Raw genomic sequence first — 20,259 nt, forward strand, 5'->3', positions numbered from 1 at the left:
GGTCTTTAAGGTGCTACTGGAAGGAATTTTTTTATTTTGTCCATAAAAGCTGAACGGCTAGGATAGTAGCGAAAGGTGAACCATTGCATGCTGGTTCGTGTAGTTTCACAAAGCGGAAACGCCCGTCTCTTGAAGTAGTTTGTCCCTTCTCCCACAACGTCCACTCCTCCTCCTTTCAGGCCCAGGGTTTTTTTTTCTCCCCAACGTGGTTCCTTTATATAGAGATAGGAAAGGGAAAGCGAGAAAGTCCTCTTAGGGCTGTCCAACAGTTGTGCCTGAAGAAAATATTTATTGACGCTCTGAAATATAACTTCCTGCGTTAAGGGATAAAAAGAGAGGCTTTCTTAGACCAATATGAACCGTTCGATGCAGAGTGTGAAGGAACAGGAGGGTTGTCAAGGCGTAGAGCGGAGCATTTTTTTCAATCAGGCGAGATTGGCGGCGCCCCCCCCTCGTGAGGTGAAAGGTCAGGCAAAGGGGGCCTTCCCCCTCTTCTCGCCCTTCCCCCACCTCCTGACATGCCAACCCAGCAGTCGGCGGCGGAGCAGCTGCACGAAAGGTGGGTTGCGGGGTAGGAGGTTTGGGGCGCTGCTGGGCGGGATGGAACGGCGCCCCTCAGTAGGGCGGGGAGGTGGGGGCCAGGCAGGCCAGAGCCAGCTCTTAACGGAAGCAGGAGCCCCTGAACGCCTGCCCGCCTCTGGGACAGTGTCGCTTGGGAAGCGGGGGGGGGGGGGGTCGGTGGTCGGGCATTCAGTGGGGCTGTTCCTGGTGTGGGGGGCAGGTCTGTGTGGGGCGAGCTCGATATCCCCCTCCCCAGGCGAACCGTGAGGCGAGCAGGGCATTCAAGCCACTCTGCGCCAGTCATTATGGTGACCGCTGCATTCTCTCAGGCGTTGCTAACCGAGTCTGGGTTTGTTAATTGCAGGTTCTAGGTTTTTCCAACCCCCTTTTTCTTTTGTGCCCATTCTGAAGCCCCGGAAATGGAGTTTGAGCTCATGGAGAATGACATCCTAGAGTCGCTGGAAGACCTCGGGTATGTATGAGAGCAAATATGTCTAAATAACTTGTACTTCGGATTTTTATAAAAAAATGTTTTTTTTGGTTATGTGTCCTCACCCCCATGCTCTGTGTTTTGTGGGGCAATCATTTACAGTACTAATCATCACTAATTCTTGAAGTGTTTTTGGAGGGGGGGAGTTGCGTGGAGGTGGGGAGGGGAGGTTAGCGCTCAGTGTTAGAAAAAGGCAATATCTATAGCGGTTTCTTAACAAGATAACATTCTGCACATTGAAAGATCCATTCTCTTTGGCCTAGTAAACAGTCTCGAACCATATTATTTATTTCTGAAATAAAGCAGCTGTGGAGATGAACTGGATTGGAAACCACTATGAGCTTTATTTTGGAGGAGGGTTTTGATTTGGACCAATTAGCAGAATAACCTGATATTTTACCAAAAGCGCCTTATCATTTACATCAAGATGGGTATACTGGTCTGAGGTTCTGAAATGAACAAAAGTATATCATCTGCAAATGAAACTAACTTACGTTCAACTGAATTATGAACTGCTTTGTGAATCTCACAGCGTTGTCTAATAGCACTAAAAATGGTTGAAAATGCAAATCAACCGTCTGCCTCCACCACCTTTCAAGGCATCCCAAGATCACAGAGTATTTGGTGTTACTGCCGTGTGCTGTGCATGAAGGCAGGGCCACATTCATTCAGCAGACTTAAAAAAAATATATCTGGCAGTCCAGCATCATTTAAAAAACCTCCACAAAGAAATTTCTACAATGTTGACTCCCCACCACCACCTCAGTGCTCCTTCTCCATAATATTTACTGTTATTCCCTATAAATATCTTCTACAATATGAATCAGTTGCCATTCATCCTTCCCTTTTAGCACAAAGTATTTCTCATGCTGCAGCCCTACATATATGTAAAAGTAAGCCTAAATGAACACAGTGAGACATAGTACCAAGGAAACCTGCCTAGACTAATGTTAATCATGCTTTAGCCTTTTCTATGAGGCAAGTGTGATGCTCTGTTTATGTGGTGTGGGGACTAGTAATGCTATTTCTCTCTTGTACCCATACAATTAAAAGCATACTGTACAAAAGGTTCTCATTGCTTTTGGAACATTTCTCTAACTGCTGCTGCTTCTTTTTTGTAAGATGGCACAATTCCTGTAGTTTTTGTTTTGATTTGTTTGGCTTTTCAGGAAAAAGAGATGATAAGCTAGCAAATATTTAGAAATACCTGCTGCAGAAAATTTTAAAATGCCTGCAACAGAGGATTTTGCTTACTGTTGCAAATCTTCTGAGTTTTCTGTAAATAGTAGTAATAGATAATACACTATGAATGGTAAGGAATTTTGTCATGTGTGTTCTCAAAAACAAATTAGCTTGCATTATTCAGTAAAGACCTGGATTGGGATCCAAAGAAGTGCTGAAAGTGCATGCATGGGGTAGTACTGTGAGTACAGTGGTTCCCAGTTTGAAAGAGAAAAGCTGCTTTTAAAGCAGAACAGGGGCTTATCTCTTTGGCATTGTTATGGCTGGCTGGGCAGTTGTCCCAAAACATCTGCATCAGTTCTTTGAATTCTCTCCTTGATTCTGTTGTTCAGGGACGTGGTGGTGGGGAGAAGTAGCATGCTAGTGCAGCCAAAAATGAATGTATATTTCCCCCTTATCTTCACTACTATACTTTTATTGTTGTTTAGATGTATCTTACATCTCCAGTGTAAATGCAATCCTGCTGCTGACAAAAAGTGGACAGTTCCTTGCTCCAAGGAGCTTATAATCTAAACTTTGCCAGGGCAAGGAGCAGTAGAGGAAGAACCAAAGGGAGAAAGAGGCAAGGGCATCAAACATTAGGGAGAAGAAGGAATGAGAGAGATAATTATAACAAGGGGAAATTGTGAGCAAAAAAATAAAGATGCTGATGAGGATATAGACTTCAATTCAAAGCATGCTAATTTGAAGGAAGTACCTTTGAAATCACTGGTGTTCCAGATAAATATATTGAAGTGTTAGTGGTGTTATCACCAAATATGCATGGATTACATACCTCAGAAACTGTACAGTGGCTTTTAATAACATGTTCTTATTTTTGTTTGTTTGCCAGTTACAAAGGCCCATTGTTAGAAGACGGTGCTCTGACCCAGGCAGCTTCTGGGGGGGCCAGTTCCCCTGAATATACTAAACTCTGTGCTTGGCTAGTGTCAGAGTTAAGGCTATTTTGCAAACTAGAAGAAAATGTGCAAGCGACTAACAGTGAGTAATCATGAGTCTGACACCATTGATTGATTTATTTATGTCTTTCATATTAACTCTGAAAACTTGTGCTGGTATAGATGCTTCCAAATCTGATGTGAAAGGTTTTTCACATGCAAGTTGAACTTCTCAGGAAGCTGAATATTGTGCCCAATGCCACATTCTGTTTTTGCCTACATACCCATGGAATCAAATTTAGTAGTTGTCTTCCACTATATTTTGTACAAGTGAGCTTTCCCCCCACCCAAGTGTTCATTTGAAGACACTATTTTTGCCATTCTGTATCACCTGAGTTCTTAATTTTGTTTGAAATGTTAATCATATTTTTTGGGTTTTTTAAAAAAGAAAATAGGCTATTTTAATCTTCAGCCTTGAATCTTGATAACATGTATGGAAGCAGTCTCTTCATAATGTAACTTTGTCTTAACTCGTGGCAAAGAGTTAATAGTTGAACCTCTTAAATGAAAGTGATCTGTGTCTTAAGGTCCCATGGAAGCAGATGAGTTCCAGCTTGAAATGAGTGGGTTACTGGGTGAAATGAACTGCCCATATACAACACTAATATCAGGAGATGTCACCAAGCGCCTTCTCAATCAGAAGAACTGCCTGCTGCTGCTCAGTAAGTTGAAAATAACAAAATCTTTTTGTTTCTTTTTGTGCCACTGTGGAGATAATTAGGACACTTGTCCTTTCCCTGATCCTTCTTAAGAACTTATGATACTGTGATATTTAGAAAGAGAATATAGTCGGATCTGTTGAAGCTTTGGATTCATATCGTCTGTATCATATTGGAAGCTGTCCAAGTAAAAACAACAATAACCAAGCATTTTTCTCTTTGCTTGTTATGAACAAACTTTGTCAGCATTTGAAAGTGAAAAGACATCTCATTCAGATGTGATGTAGTAAACACGAAGGAATAGCAGCTCTCCCCAGCTACTTAAGAACCATCCTGCTCTTGGAAGAGATCTAGCTTCCCCCCACCCCTATTTGTGCTTTGTCTGTGCTGTCTTAGTACAGAGTTTTAATTGATATTTATGTTAATAGAATTGGAAGGGACCACAAGAGTCATCTACTCAAACCCCTTGCAATGCAGGAATCTTTTGCCCAGCCTTGGGCTTGAACCCATAACCCTGAGATTAAAAGTCTCATGCTCTACCATATTCTTATGTAAACAACTTTGTGAGGTTTGCTTGAAAAGCAATGTCTAAATATCTAAATTAATAAATCACATTCTGCAAAGGCGTGCCATCCTTGCTTGAGCACTGTTACCCTTAGCAGATCTGCCACTTGGTATTCTGTTTTTTAAATCCTTGCTTATCTGAACCTCACCTCTCATTCAGTTAACATAAATATGTTATGGAATCCAGAATAGTTTCTTTTATGTTCACAGCTAACTAAGGCAGATATTTGTTAAAAGGTGCTAAATTGTAGCTTTTCTTCCTTCAGCATACCTCATCTCAGAACTGGAAGCTGCCAGAATGCTCTGTGTGAATGCTCCTCCCAAAAAAGCCCAGGAGGGGGGTGGTAGTGAAGTCTTTCAGGAGCTGAAAGGCATATGTATTGCTTTGGGCATGTCCAAGCCTCCTGCCAACATAACTATGTTCCAGTTCTTCAGTGGAATAGAAAAAAAGGTAAGAACTGAGGGTTTTGAGGTACATAGGCTTGAATCCATGATTTACAGCTGTCATCCTACTGCAGTGGAATGGCATTCTGAAGAAAGCAAGTGACTTTTCTGGGAGCATGATGGACTATGGCAAGAATAGATAGGTGGGAAAGCTCAAATGCGTATATAGAGCACCGTAAGCAAACCCTGGGATCCAAGCTCTCTTATTCATTAGGCTTTTTTATGTTTACTTAATATATTTATATGCTGCTCTTCAATAAACATATTTCAGGGCTGCTTACAAATCAAATTAATAGATACAACGAAAAATGCATAGTTTAAAGCAATGAATTTGAAATACTGCAGATAAAGTAGCATAAAACATACAGTGGGTAAAATTAGGGAGTGAAAAGGCCAGGAAAGGAATGGTGCTGAAAAGACATTGGAATAGGCACCAGGCAAGCCACCTTGGAGAGAGCTTTCCACTAATGTAGCACCATCGCTGAGACGGCCCTTTTCTTCCATTTCCCCCACCTTGCTGCATTTAGTGGGGACCCTTGGAAAAGGGCTTCTAAAGATTATCTTAGTATACAGGATAGACTCATTCTTAAGGACAACCTCCAGCAGTTATAACTAACCCTTGAGAGTGAAAAGGTTTTTTGTGTGTGTTATGGCACTACCTACTGGATGGAAGCCTGTCCTTCGGTATCATTATTTCTAATAGCAATGCAAGTTTTCCTATGCTTGTGGCGAAAAATGTACCATCCATGCACCCAAGACGGTATCAGCAGATTTAGGGTTAGGCTAAGGTTTGCAGATACTCACTTTCTTTAGAGGGGAAATCCAGTTTTTTGTGGGGGGGGGGCAGGGGAACAAATCCTCTTAAGTGGCATGGGATATTGAGAGACTAAGAGAGGGCGGGGGGAAACTGTCGGAATAGGATGCCTAGAAATGAAAGTTTATAAAGCACTATCTCATTGTGTGAATAGGTCACTTCCCAGTTCACACTGAGAAGCTATTTTAAATTGTCTCCAGGGATGTGGAAGTGAGGCCTGCCCATAGATATTAATGGAGTGATCAGAAATTTTAATGTAGCTAGGGTTGGGCACAAGAACGTCCCCATTGCAAAACAAACAACCGGCCAGTGAGAATTAAGCATGCTCAGTGGGCAAAGAATGTTCACTGGTGGGAATGGAATGCAGCACCTGCAACCCTGAGCAGAAGAACTCACTGCAACTTATTTTTACCGAGACATATGGTTAAAAGGCTTTCATTCTTGAATTGAGAATTTTTTTTAAGTTGTCTGTCCTTCCCACATTAATAAGAGGTTGTTTACTTTACTGATGTCATAATGATGTTATTAAAGAATTGCAGAAGATTCTTATTTTAAACCAACACAATTATCTGAAAATTTTAGGAATGTATTCTTTTGTGCAGCTTCTATTATGTATGAAGCATTCAAATTCCCCTTCCAAATCCGTATGTTTGGTGGGGAAGAGAGCAAGCATTACAATACTGTGCTATTCTATACTAACATAGTTTTTTTTATTACAGTTAAAAGAAACATTAGCAAAGGTTCCTGCAAATCATGTAGGAAAACCTTTACTGTCAAAACCACTGGGTCCAGTTCATTGGGTAAGTCGTATGTCTGTAAAACTCTTTTTATTCTATCCTTGACTCTTTTTGTTTTATATATTTTCTTTCATGTACATTAAGCAAAACTGTGTGATGATTTTTCTCAAGGCCTAGCCAATTCTGATCAAGTTCTCAGTTTTACTTAGAGCGAAGCAAAATGCACTTGAGAAAATAGATTCTTGATTGTCCCAAGTTCAACACACCCAAATTCACAATTGATTGTTATATCTTGACATCCCTCAGGATTGCAGGATGAGGAACCCCATATTTAGGGATTATATTAAACCATAATTAAAGTAGCGATGCAACTTGGGGTAGTGCGTGATATTTATACACCTATAAATAGAGGTTACAGAGGATCTGGGTCTTTAGACATCCTGATATGGGGAAGGTTTTACTCTCCAAGTCTTCAATGATGCTGAGCCATTGTTTGGCAGGAACTATAGCCCATCCTAAAATTAGTCTTGGCATCCCCAGTAAAGCTTTTAAGCAGGAGCTGCAGAGGCCCTTTTTCTTATTCTGCAGCCAATTACTTGGAACATTTCATCTGATGCTTCTCTTCCTGGCATTTGTTCTTAATATGTATAGTTGTGTTTATTTTATAGATAAGAAAATGTAAACCTTGGCCTTTCCATTACAGTCACAGCACTAATAGGAGCACTGATATTATAGTTCTTCTAGGAATCTGTGTTAGTTTTATCAATTTGGATTTAAAACGTTTGAGTCTTTATGGAACTGTTGTGTTCTTGATTGTGGTCAAGATGAAGGCTACTTTAATTCTAGAATTTTCAAAATTTTAACGTCTTTGAGGTAGTGCTGGAGGATACAATGCTGTCTTCCACTGAGAAACCCCTCTTCTGTTATTTGCATGTAAAGTAAATGTGAATTGAATGATGGATTAACCACCAAGGTCTGGTCTGCATGTAACACTTGTGGCTTCATAAACTGTAGTTGATCAAGCCAGGAAAAATTGTTGACTCTTGTACCCTCCCTTAGCTTCCCTGTCTTGCTCAGTGACTTTGACCATTCGGTCCTGACCTCTTTAAAGTATGGTTTTCTGTTACATCCAAAATGGGGAGCAGTCATTTGATGTTGGTTTAACTTGCCAGGAATCAGACCGTGCTTTAAAATTGTAGCTAGTAAACTAACATTAATCTGCAAGTCCCCATTACAGTGGAACCAGGGAACTATGGTGTTATGGTGTTAAGAGACTGGGATCGAAACCCCCAGATTAGCACATGATTGGGGAGCACATGGGCCTGAGATGCTCTTTCTTGGCTTAGTACGCTAGTACATTGCACACTAGGAATGCCTTGGCTGAGAAGCAGTGTAATATGTGGTATGCATTTTTATTTCAGGAAAAAATTGAAGCTATTAATCAAGCCATAGCCAATGAATATGAAGTCCGGAGGAAATTGTTAGTGAAGCGTCTGGATGTGACTGTCCAGTCGTTTGGCTGGTCAGATCGAGCAAAGGTACAGTTTGCATTCTGCAACTTGCTTTGGCCTTGCAAAGAGCTTTTTTTCTTCTTCTGTCTGCCAAAAAAACTCTGATGGCGCTGATGGGGGTGGAAGTATCCCATAATTTAATTGACTTGTCTCTGAATGTACTAAGCACTTTTGTTTAAAGCTTATATTTCATTTGGTAACTCTTTTGCTGACACTTATGAGTAAATTTAATCATCAGCTGTGTACTTGTGCTAGGGGCAAGTGAAAACTTCAGTGTAGCTCACTGCGTATCTTCATTTCACATGTGTTGCCAGTATAAGAATGTCATCGTGAAACAATTATTACCACTTTGCACTTTTCCGCTTCTATATTACAGTGCCTCATAAATATTTATTTTGAACCATTTTTTCTCAGGAGATCTGTAAATGGGGGAAACTGCAGTTTTAAAATGCAGCCTGAACAAGTTTCAGAAATGCAGATTGAGATACAGACTTGGAAAATGGTTGGCGAAATAGGTAGTGGAAAAACAAAATAACATTGGGGAAGTCTCTGAAGCTGTATTTACACCTTATTTATATAAGCTGGTATATTGTACCATTAGGCACTTTCCCATGAGCTCACACAGCATTTCTCATGAATTGTTAGTTGCCTGCCACGTGGGCCTTAATCTGTCCTTGGAGCTGTTGTTGTTTAAAATGGTAAATAATTAATTTTTAGCTGAATGTTTGTTTACATCTGTTGACTCTCTTCTTTTTTGGATTACAGAGCCAAACAGAGAAATTGGCTAAAGTCTACCAGCCGAAGCGTGCCACCCTTACTACCAAATGCGCTATATCTGTCGCTCACCTCTTGGCAGCTCGGCAAGATTTGTCAAAGATTATGAGGACGAGCAGCGGGTCCATCAGAGAAAAGACTGCATGTGCTATTAATAAGGTACCTTTGTCACATTGATATAATTTAGTTCCTACTGTGCTGTGGATATTAAATAACTTGATGGGGAAATTTTTGCATGCTTTCAGCACATACAGTGCACACTCTGTTTTTGCCTCTCCCTTCCCACGGGTCCTTTTACCAGGTTTACAAAATGGCATTGCGGGGGGGGGGGGGGCTGGTTTCAATGCCAACTGTTCAACCTGCTACATTGGACAGGAGTTGTTAACTGTTCTGTGTCACATGTTGATATAGCACAGAGCAGGGTTCTTCAACCATGGGGCCCCTGTTTTGTTGGACTGCACTTCCCGTCCTCCCTGACCATTGGTTAAGGTGGCTGGGGATGGTGGGAGCTGTAGTCCAACAACACCAGGGACCTAAGGTTGAAGAGCTCTGGCAGAGAGGATCAGCCTTTCTGAGTTAAAAACTGCCCCATATTTGAGAATGAGTTCCTTGTTTACTTAAGAGTATTTTTAGATATTATTTTGCTAAAGGTTATTGGCAAAAGTCTAGGTACATGCTAGTAATAAATTGGTATTGCACAAAGTACAGTAAGACAGTCATACTGGTTTGCAGTATTACAAGGTAGTCATGTAACAAGATGATGCGGTAATGTCGTGAAAATCCTCTGTTGTAGCTGTGCTTATCTCTGGAAGCATATTTTGACTTTCAACAAAGTTAGCAAAACCTAGTGGAAGCCATGTGGGACTGGATGGATGTGGATGCAAATTCTATGTCAGCCATGAATTTTCTCAATTATATTTGAGAGTCATACTCTTCCCCTATTCCATAATTAGGGCTTGAGGGGGTCCCCTGCGCTACACTGGCTGCTCTCCCCACTTTCTCTCCCCCACACACCCTGGCCCCTCTGGGGAAATAGTGATTATCTAGTGTCCATTGCCAGCACTTGCCAGAGCAGTGCACCCAGCAGAACACTTTTTAAAGTTGTTTTTTTTAGGTGGTGACCAGTGTATGCTAGCCCCAAAGTACCCATGCGAAGTGTTGATGCCGTGCCTGTTTTCTAATGCACTGCCACTCCCCTATATCTCTTGCTGCCACAATGTAGTCATTTAGGTATCCCAAACAAAGCCCCCACTATACAAGGACTACCACTACCTCTTCAAGACTAAGTATTTTCAGAAATGAAAAAAATACAGCCAAAGCTTCCTTAGATTTAAAGCAAAAGAGCAATAAATCGCTGAGTCCCAAAATGTAAAATCTATCTGGAAGATACCTTATGTCAATAAGAGAAAATATCTAACAGAAAATTTAAAAATGAAACGTAATGGGCAAGGAAGCCCATTTTTTTCTGCATTCCAGATGTGGACCATCTCTATCCCTAAGCACTGCTATAATAAAGGATTGTATCTTGATCTGCTGAAAGATCCTTCCCACCCCCCTTCTTCAGTACATCACCTCTGTACACTTCCATTTCAACTCCTTTTTTTAAAGTACAGTGTTTTCAGATTATTAAATAGTGTTATAAATTATTCAGGTACCAGGGATGCTTTGTGACTGGCGTGGGTCCAGTTGCAATCACATGGAGATCTCTGGATGCCAGGCTGGCAACTGGTAAAAGCCAAATGTCACTTAGACTCAGGTCCTTAGAGAAGGATCTGAAATATTTTCCTTGAAGTTTGAATTTGTTTTATTCTGGATTGCTTTATTTGATGTGTTGTAAACCACTTTTAGATTTGTTCTTTAAAATATAAAGCGGTATAGAAATGAAATGAATAATATCAATTGCAAAAAAAGCAGGTAGACATTCCATTGTGGCACCCATAACCTAGGTTTAAGGTGCCATTTGGCGATTAGCTTAGATATCAGAGTTTTTAACACTGTACGTAGTGCAGTTCTTCCCTTGTGTTAATTCTTCCAACACATTGCCTTCTTTTGCTTTTAGGTATTAATGGGCCGAGTGCCTGACAGAGGTGGCAGACCCAATGAAATTGAACCTCCTCCTCCCGAAATGCCACCGTGGCAAAAAAGGCAAGATGGTCCTCAGCAGCAAAGTGGTGGAGGCAGGGGTGGCAGAGGTGGCTATGAGTCGTCCTACGGAGGTCGTGGAGGTTATGAGCAAGGGGGCCATGACCGAGGAGGCCGCGGAGGATATGACCAAGGAGGCTACGACCGTGGCAGCCGCGGAGGGTACGACTCATCCTACGGAGGCCGTGGAGGCCATGAACACGGGGGTCACGAGCGAGGAGGGCGAGGACGTGGTGGCTATGACTATGGAGCCAGAGGGGGAGGCAGAGGAGGCAAACCCCAAGGAGGCTGGACTGATGGTGGAGGAAGTGGCTATCAAGATGTCAACTATAGGGATAGTAACTACAGAGACACAAGCTTTCAAACTGGGGGTTATCACGGTGGTGGCGGCTATCAAGGAGGTGGCTATGGTGGTTATCAATCTTCATATTCAGGAAGCGGATATCAAGGTGGTGGCGGCAGCTACCAGCAAGACAACAGATATCAAGAAGGGCACTCCAATGATCGAGGTGGAGGCCGCGGAGGAGGCCGGGGCCGTGGTCGTGGCGGCCGTGGCGGGCAAGGAGGTGGCTGGGGGGGAGCAAGAGGTGCACAGAACTTTAATCAAGGGGGGCAATTTGAGCAGCACTTCCAACATGGGGGATATCAGTACAATCAGTCTGGATTTGGACAAGGAAGACACTTCACAAGCTGAGGCTGCAAAAGCTTCCATTTGGGCAGAGCTCATGTAATAGATTTTCTATGGTTTTCTTTCTGAATTAGTACCAGGCCATGTCAGGCTGCTTCCGGAAAATGATTACTTTTGAGCACCTGCGAAAGGTGCGCATAAGTCTGATGCTGCCTAAAATGCAGCATTTCAACTCCAGGAAGCTCAGAACTTTGACAGCAGCCCTGGTTCTGTTCACTAAAGGAAAATTGAGTACATGTCTGTCACACCTTTAATATGCAAACTAGGATGTCTGTCGGTTTTTACATGAGCTCATTCTTCCTTTAAGAATCTTCCGCTCTTCAAGCCACTTTGAATATTGCTCTTCACCCTGATTTTCTGTAGACAACAAGCTGACTTCAAACCTGTATTGTAAAGCTGCAGGTGTGTGTAGTTAGTTGTGTGCAAGACCCTTTGAAGTGGGTTGGATTTCTGCATTTGTAACTGCACAGAATTGCAGCCTACTTCACGGGGTCCATGTCTATTATATGAGCTCTACTGCTGATGACTTGTTCAATAGCCTTATCTCTCATTGATCAAAACCACACTCATGTCCCCATCAGAGACCCAACCACTGTCATGCCACGCAAAGGTCATATAACAAACCGAGCTAAGTTGTGAACAGATAGTATATGTAGCCTTGTGCTTCAGCATAATTCAGATTCATTTCACACACCAGAAAACAGTTGATCCCCTGACCAGCCTAATTTTTACTTGAAATTAGCGAGCAGTAATGGCAAGCTGAAACTTGTTTTGTGCACGAGTTAATACCACTGATCAGCAATTATAGGATGGTTTCAATTTTTGGCATCTAACTTAAGACAAAATGCCCTTCAGGTGGGATTGTTACAGTTTTCCTTACTAAAAGTTACATCAGTGCGCCTTGCCTGGGGGTTTTTTGTGTATGAGTGTGAGTGTGCGTGTGTGTACAGAAACATTGTCAAGCTGTGAAAGAAAAATGGCTGAAGGTGTGCTATTGTATAAAAGGTGAGCAATAAAAGTATCTGTTCTCCTATTGGTTTGTTTCTCTTTACCTTTCAGTTGGTGCACGGGTTACCAATATTTTTGAGCTAGCAGGCACAGCTTGACTTTAGAGAAAATGCTGTGGATGCTAGCAGCAAAATGGTTGCCACTGGGCATGGACCAAGTTTGGAAAGAGTAGACAGTGCTGCTGCCCAAGTGTCAGGCTTTCCATGGGAAGTAAGCTTTTGTCCTGAGTGTCGCCGTCACACCACAGTTGTTAAAATACACATGGCCACACACTGCACACACACAAACCACAAACACCTGCCACTCAGGTGTACACAACATTTCTCCCTCTTGGAGAGACAACACAGTATTCATACTGCCTTTCCTTCCTCACCTACTTCTCTCTCACAGAGGCCACACATCCATGCATCTGACCCACACGCACAGACCACATTTACTTCTCTCCCAAGTGCACATTTCCCTCTTGCGTGCACAAGGGGGGGTTGGCAGGAATAGTTAAACACTAGACAGGTGGAACAGGCTGTCTCACCTATATATTTTGCCTCCTAGATTTTAAGAATGCGAGACATTTAATGGTTTCCATCAGAGGTCAAAAAGCTCCTTGCAAATAGGGATGGGGCTTCTCACCTGTCTGCCTGTTTCTTGGTTGTAGCAAGTAGAACAGCTAGTAGTGGCAGGGAACTGGAAGGCGGTGGTTCTGCCCCTTCAGGTGTATTGATCACAAGCAATTTTTTATCCTAAATGCTATTATAGGTCAAGGAGTATAAACGTTATGTTTCCCTGCATAGAACATATTCATAGCCAAGTTGCTAATTCTCATGGATGTATAAAACATCTTGATCAAGTGTTGGCAAGTGTTTTTAAACTGCTTTAAAAAATGAGAGGAGAGTGGGCTATCATTCTATTGTATGCCTAGAAATCAGCTTTGTACTTGCTCCTCTTCCCTGACCTTGGGACTCAGTTTCAGTTTCCCTATATGGTATTCTCCTTTCCCTTTTGCCACCAAAGTCTTTAACCAAGAAAGACACCCTAAATTCACCATAGACCTGAATTTTGTAAACATACTAAGATACGGAAAGCAAGTAAATGCATGCAATTTAACTCAGTATGTGTATTTTATACTTTGATTAGAAGGTCAATTGCATTTAATTGCTTTGCATATCTTATTAGAAGTACATTAATTCTTATTTATGTGTAAGGTATAGATTACTTGTAAACCGTAACCCATTAGCATTAGGTATGTATAGCTTGGAAATCAACAGACTTAACACAGAATAAGATTGTGGGCACAGAATTCTGGAGCCCACTGTACCTCCGACTTGGCAAAAATTCAAAAATATGTCACAGTATACATACTGGCATCACAATGGTCAATCAAGTTGTCAAGGTTTTTATGACCACTAGGTGTTGCTCCTGATCCACAAGTAAAAAAAAAAAGCAACAAAGAAAGGTGGTTCTTGATTCCTACTAATAGACTGAAGTGGTTTCTGTGTTCCATGTCCTAGAAAATGATGCATCCTTGTCTCCACGTGGCGTTAAATTACTGCATCTCTGTGCAGATGGGTTTTGGTCTCAGAAAGCCTTGGGTTTTTAATGCAATCTTTCTATGCCATACCGCAAAAGATATTGAAAGTAAAAAAAAAAGGGGGTCAGTATAAACATTGCTGATTCAGTGCAAGGAACTAGGGTGAGATTTTCAAGTAGCTTGGTATCTCTGAATTCCTTGTCACGGTTTTCTGGGAACCAGCAGTGCTTAGGATAGGCTGTGAGACTAGTTTTCAGAGATCTTTGAATAAGTTACACATACCCATGAAAATGCAAAAGAACTTTGTTATAGAACATGAAGGCATTCTGCTTGCACAGGTGAAACGTGCAGTAGTGCCGTTTAATCTACCATGTTAATTGAACAATGAGTTAACACTAGGTGAACATAATTGTGCTTGAATAAAATGCTTCTTGCTCCTTAGTAGCATGAGATTCGATCCGTAACAAAATTGTGTTAGAGAGGCAGTCTGAAGTGGCTATGGAATTGGGATGGATGTGCAGATACCAGACTCAAATGGGGCCTTTCTCAAGTTACCTCTGGCTCCTTTTCAACAACTTGCTTTGTTGTCAACAGTCGCAGACTGGAAGTATGTGGGCAAGGCCAATTATGCTGGTCATTTTCCTTCCTGGTGATTATATACAGCTATTTAAAAAAATTATGTGGTTAGCCCTGTTCACATGGTGCTGGCTATAGGATACCATGAGTCTTTTCGAGCTATGAAATGATTGTACAAGAGGCTGACCAGCAGATGGAAAAAGATTTACAGTATGTGAGTGGCTGTCATCGTATGGTTCCAGGATACATCTAAATGACACATGGAAAGCTGCCTTGTACTGAATCACAGCATTGACCCATCTAGTTCAGCATTCTCCATGTTGATTGGCAGTGCCCCTCCAGATTTTCAGGGGGTTTTGGTTCTGGCAGAATTTGTGTAATACTGCCAGTTATTTTTGTAGTCTCAATAGTTCAGGGAAACCCTTGGCACAAGGTCCTGTATGCATCATTTATCAAACATTACTGTTGCTGGTGCATCCTTGGACAGTTCCAAAGATCAGTCAGGAACTGTTTAACCAGTTAGGTAAATTAATTAGAGGGGATGCCTATTCTCTAGCATAGCATAAATATAAAAACTACAGAATTCTTTTTTATATGCATCTAGCTTTCTCTGGCTTTTAGTAGTGTAGTAACACGGAAGATACCTCTAATCCAAGTATCTGGGTGCAATACAGAGGGTCGGTAAATTGCAGAATAAAACATTCTGACACAATGTTATGGGGACAGTGTTTCTCATTTTCTAGCCAGGAAAGCTTAGCTCAGGCAGGCAATAGCTTACCCATGTAATTTGGTTTGATAAATGATCTCTGCAGAAGGACACACTGCTTCGGTATATTCTTGAGTTGCATTAAACATTCTGTACTGCATTTTATGAAATCAAGTGTTTTATTTAGGTAACTTCTAGTGTGCTGAAAAGAGTAAAAACAAAACACCAGTAACCATTAAACTAAAATGTGTACTACCTGATCCTTCTTCATAAGGCATAGCACTTGAAAAGTCTTTTCTCTCTCTCTCTCTCTAGTTCCTTCAATGACTCATCATAGCACCTGTATTCCATAAGCCTTTCCACATCTGGTATATGTTGAAGGTGACATCTTCCAGTGAACTATTGCTGGGAGACTTTGTAGCACACACAACAGTAGCTTGTTACAAATTTAATGGAGAAAAATGTAAACCTCTTCCAAACTTCGTTGGGGTGGGGACAAAACAAAACATTCTGGCGAAAGCTGGAAATGAAATGACTGTGCAGAGGTATTCTTTGTGATAAGAGAATCTCTAGGCTGTGCAAGTCTTCAAGTGCCACCCATTTATGATGTAGCTGTCAGTGCCAGACAAAGAATGCGGTCTCAAAGAAAAGAACTGGGGAAAGCACATTGTCCATATCGGAACGTGTGCCATTAACAAATACCAAAATATTAACATGTGCCCGGCAGGTTTCCACAACTGTGATTGCTGCAGATGCCAAGGTGTTCTTGCTGGTGAAATAGTCTGGAACCACAGTTGCCCAAGAAATAGAAACAAATAATGATACGCTGGAGCTATAACACTCCTTTGTTTTCTGTCTGTGCAAGACTGATCAAACTACTTAACCTATGTGAACAAAAATAAATACGGTAACTGTCATTAAATTTCTTTCACAGGTGATTTTGGAAAAAAGCAAACTGCTGAATTTGACAATGGAATGATGTTCAACCAAATCTGGAAATTTATGGAATATCGCATTGTACTTCCTTGAACTATCTTCCAGCTTTGCAGCAGCAGCAGCAGCAGCCACTCAACTAGCCTGTAACAAACAAAAAATGAGATAATATATATTAGTTCTTAATACAGAGGTACCTCTGGATGCGAACAGGATGCCAAGGTGGCATATGCTAGATTGCAAATTAATCATGCTACCTGATGTTAAAAATCAATAACAAAAATCCATCCCCAACTCTGGGGAGCAAAATAATCTAGGCTCATACAATGCTATGAGAAGAGGTTTTTTTATATATAAAGTGAGCAGGCAGTCTGAACCAGTAAAAGCTGCACCCTGTGACATTAGGTTATACAAATTAACTCTCAAGCCAGTATTCCAATTGCCATGCTTTAATTTGATTTATTCTATTTAAATATTTTGATCAGAACATGAACCTATATGTGTATTTACATATAACAGGATGCACAACTGCCACAGTGGCAAAAAAATTCCACAGATAAATTAAGTTAATGCTCATGGTCTTGAATGGTGAGCATTTGTCCTGCCCCATCTAAGAAAATTCTTAGGCACGACTTGAATTGTAGCACTTCAGAGAAAACACAGAAGCCCTGTCAGTAAACATTTAATGACATCCTATAACCCACCTCCATTTCCTGTCTTTCTAGGAGCGTTTCTGTTCCATTCTGGTCCAACACATGTGCTGTAGTTCCTACTGCAGTGTCCATATTGGCTTGAATGTTCGATTTTTCATTCTCCCACTTTGCAAAGCCTTTATTCTTTCCCGATTTCCCATGGAGTTTGGACTTCATTTTGGGGAAGGTGTGTGGTCCTGAATCTCCCCAACCAGACTCATGCCACAGCGGCTCTGTCTGGGTTGCTTGGCTGGTGGTTACCCGCTGTAGATGGACCGAAATCTTTCGAGAATTGCCAGTGACGAGTGTGATTGCTCTGCTGTCTAGATCCTGATTTTGTGGAGTTACACTAGGAAAGTTAAATACTTCACCTTGCACTACAAAGGGGAAGAAAGAAGCAGAGATTAATTTTACTAATAACATTGTCTCCTTCAATCCAATCACCTTTTTCTACCAGGGGTAGGGAACCCATGGTCTTCCAGCTGTTCTTCACCAGCCCCAGCCAGAATGGCGAATGATTCCATGCAGACCACAAGGTTAACATGAGTCAACAGTGTGATGCAGCAGCAAAAAAACCCCTCATGCTATTCTAGGCTGCATCAACAGAAGTATAGGGTCCTGATCAAGGGCAGACCTTTAAGAAGGATATTGAACATGTGCAGAAGACGGCAAACAATATTATCAAAGGTCTGGAAAACAAGCCTTATGAGGAACAGTTGAGGGAGTTAGGTATGTTTAGCATGATAAAGAGGAGACTGAAAGGAGATATGCTAGCCATCTTAAAATATCTAAAGGGCTGTGACATGGAAGATGCAGCAAGCTAGTTTTCTCCTGCTCCAGAGTATAGGATTTGAACCAATGCATTCAAGTTACAAGAACGGAGATTCCAACTAAACATTCAGAAGCACTTTCTGATGGTAAGGAGCACTCTCTCTTCCTGTCGTTTCTAGCAACTGATATTCAGGAGCCCTGCTGCCTCCAACTGTGGAGGCAGAGAACGGTCATCATGGCTAGTAGCCATTGATGGCCTACTCCTCCATGCATTTGTCTAAGCCTCTTTTAAAGCCATCCAGTTGGTGGCCATTGCTACTTCTTGTGGAAGGGAGTTCCACAGATTAGCTTCGTGCTGCCTAAAGAAGTACAGGCTGAGACCATTTTAGGCATGTCTGATATGTGCACGTCCACATACAAGTGCATCATACCAAACTCAGAAGTGACCTGACCTGAAAACGTCCCCAAATGGGCGGAACGGGGTGTCTGCAGGCTCTCTCAATGGTGTTTCAAATATTCACAATTTCACTTAAATTATTAGGGCAGTGCTGATCATGTGGTCTGAGCAAGTTGTGTGGTTTCACAGGCAAAGGTCACTACTCTGGTATGGAGCCTCACATGCAAACACATGGAAGTGAGGTTTTGGGATCAGCTGTGCAAATTGGGCCACATGCATCTCACTGGAGAGGATACTCCATCAATCTCACTTCAGGGCTATTTATTGTGGGAGAGAGGTTATTGAGGATATCCTTGGGAATAAAAGAAGCTCCTTGCTTTATCAAAGCAATGGCTACTGCATTCTTGGAAACTCATGTGATAAATTGTTGCGCAACAAAGGAAACTGTTCAACAACCCATTGTTGTCCTCTCTTACCTGCTGGCAATGATGGACTATTAGGCAAAGAACCGTGACTGCTACCCAGTGACATCCCTCTGGCAAACTTCCTGCAGGCTAGAACTAGCAGATCTCTGCATTGCTTATGACAGTTAGCACCGCAATCTGGAATAAATTGCCAGAGAAAAGAAAAATTGGATCTGGCAAACTACAGTTTCCAAAGAGATGCAAACAACAACAACAAAAATTCAACTCTGCAAAAGCTTTCAAAGTCTGTCTGAGGAATTTCCATGTAAGTGGCATGATGTGAGTGGAAGCCAAGCATGAAATGTCACACTAGAATAGAATCTAGGGCTGCATACAAATTATTATTTCTGTGAAGCAATGAGAATGCTCTTTATCATTATTAACTATGATCAGCACTGACAGGTACAAACATGATAGACATAAAATGAAGGGGAAGGTTGTTGGGGAACCCTTTCCAAAGAGTTTGGAGCTTCAGGGGGGGAAAGCAGCTGATACGCTTCTAATTTGAAACTGGAAGGTTGCAGGCGGAAGAGAAACTCCCCCTCCCTTCCTTCACTGTTTCTCCACTCCAAAAGTGGTGTTTCCTAAGAAAACCTATTTGTCAGGCTTTTTGTAACATGCAGTTCCAGTCTTGGAGTTAGTGATTACTTAATAGGGTCACAAAAGGCCAAGCCAGAGCATTAGTAACCAAGCGTCCTTCCAATGTGCTAGAATTACTTTTCAATGCACACACCATTACGGGAGATGTTAAGCAGGGTACAAGGTCTAAGCACTGTGAAATGCCAGATTTTTCACTGCAGCTTAATTTCAGCTGGAACATGCCATTAATTACAAACAAACAAGAGCTGCAACAAAATGTCGAAGTGCATGTTTTATGGTGTGGGCCAGCTGTACATGCCCTTCACAGGTATACACTATTCCACCCTGCACCCCACCCCAATTTTCTGTTTGGGTTTCTTTCTTCCGACTGATATTTATCAGCTTGTGGCTACGGCACATGCTCTGTCCCCGCTGGGCTGTTTCAGGGAGGTTTTTCCTCCCCAAAGTCTTGTTGTTTTTGAAGGCTTATTTTGTACATTTGCAAACTTCACAACTCCCGAAACATGCTTCCCTCTTGTTTCTCAGTTGCTCCATATTGGCCACATAGGTTTTGGCATGCACTGTCTGAATTCACTAATAGCAAGAACAACAGTCAGTGGCACAGCATCTGACAAGGTGAACAGCATCTAAACGAAGCTGAGTGTTAAAATGAATTGAAGAGCTGAAGAATGAAAATAGTTTTTCAGCCTGCGAGTGATTAAGGCTGCAGTGCTATGCCTACCAGAGCTGTCTTTCCTATTGGGCTTACTGGTGCGTTGCACTAGGGCGCTGGCCTCTCAGGGGCGCCCCAGCGAGTGGAGGAGCTGCACGGCTTTGCCGGCGGCCTCCCCTTTCCCTGCACGCCCACCAGCTGTGCCCCGTCAACCATATGGCTGGCGGGCGTGCAGCTTCCTTCCCAAGCCTCCGCAGGAGGAGAGAGATCCCCGCAGAGGCTTGGGAAAAAGTTGACAACTCTGGGAAACGGGTGGGGTGGGGTGGGGGAGCCTGAGGGATCTTTGCACCACGGCGCCGGATATGCTTAAG

At 42.1% G+C, this 20,259-nt stretch overlaps 2 protein-coding genes across 5 annotated transcripts in view; one reads left to right on the forward strand and one right to left on the reverse strand.

The window, feature by feature from the left end:
- Positions 1–448: 448 nt before the first annotated feature.
- FAM98A (family with sequence similarity 98 member A) lies at positions 449–12,597 on the forward strand. Of its 2 annotated transcripts, none has more exons than XM_082216989.1 (9): positions 449–559; positions 926–1,033; positions 3,126–3,274; positions 3,759–3,893; positions 4,721–4,905; positions 6,432–6,512; positions 7,871–7,987; positions 8,726–8,893; positions 10,794–12,597. In XM_082216989.1, the coding sequence occupies exons 2-9, from the start codon at positions 981–983 to the stop codon at positions 11,568–11,570; spliced, it is 1,665 nt and encodes a 554-aa protein (XP_082073115.1). In that variant the 5' UTR covers positions 449–559; positions 926–980; the 3' UTR covers positions 11,571–12,597. The 2 variants fall into 2 exon arrangements, with proteins under 2 accessions (XP_082073115.1, XP_082073114.1); XM_082216988.1 differs by having other exon boundaries at positions 484–559; positions 973–1,033.
- Positions 12,598–15,539: 2,942 nt separating this feature from the next.
- The window catches only part of RASGRP3 (RAS guanyl releasing protein 3), a 30,890-nt gene continuing 26,170 nt past the window's right edge, over positions 15,540–20,259 (reverse strand). For all 3 annotated transcript variants that reach the window (XM_082216249.1, XM_082216248.1, XM_082216247.1), the window contains 3 exons: positions 18,649–18,774; positions 17,017–17,381; positions 15,540–16,456 (listed from right to left, as the gene is read on the reverse strand). In XM_082216249.1, coding sequence (XP_082072375.1) covers positions 16,448–16,456; positions 17,017–17,381; positions 18,649–18,774 — 500 coding nt within the window. In that variant the 3' untranslated portion in view covers positions 15,540–16,447. The remainder of the gene's footprint in view (positions 16,457–17,016; positions 17,382–18,648; positions 18,775–20,259) is intronic.

The sequence above is a fragment of the Podarcis vaucheri genome (assembly GCF_965113315.1).
Source record: "Podarcis vaucheri genome assembly, chromosome: 3".
Classification (NCBI taxonomy): Eukaryota; Metazoa; Chordata; class Lepidosauria; order Squamata; family Lacertidae; genus Podarcis; species Podarcis vaucheri.

What these genes read in the sequence shown, in the direction of transcription:
- FAM98A (XM_082216989.1), top strand. Translation starts at nt 981, where the DNA reads ATGGAGTTTGAGCTCATGGAGAATGACATCCTAGAGTCGCTGGAAGAC. An exon ending in AAATGTGCAAGCGACTAACA is followed by an intron (nt 3,275 to 3,758) that starts GTGAGTAATCAT and finishes CTGTGTCTTAAG; the next exon opens with GTCCCATGGAAGCAGATGAG. An exon ending in GAACTGCCTGCTGCTGCTCA is followed by an intron (nt 3,894 to 4,720) that starts GTAAGTTGAAAA and finishes TTCTTCCTTCAG; the next exon opens with CATACCTCATCTCAGAACTG.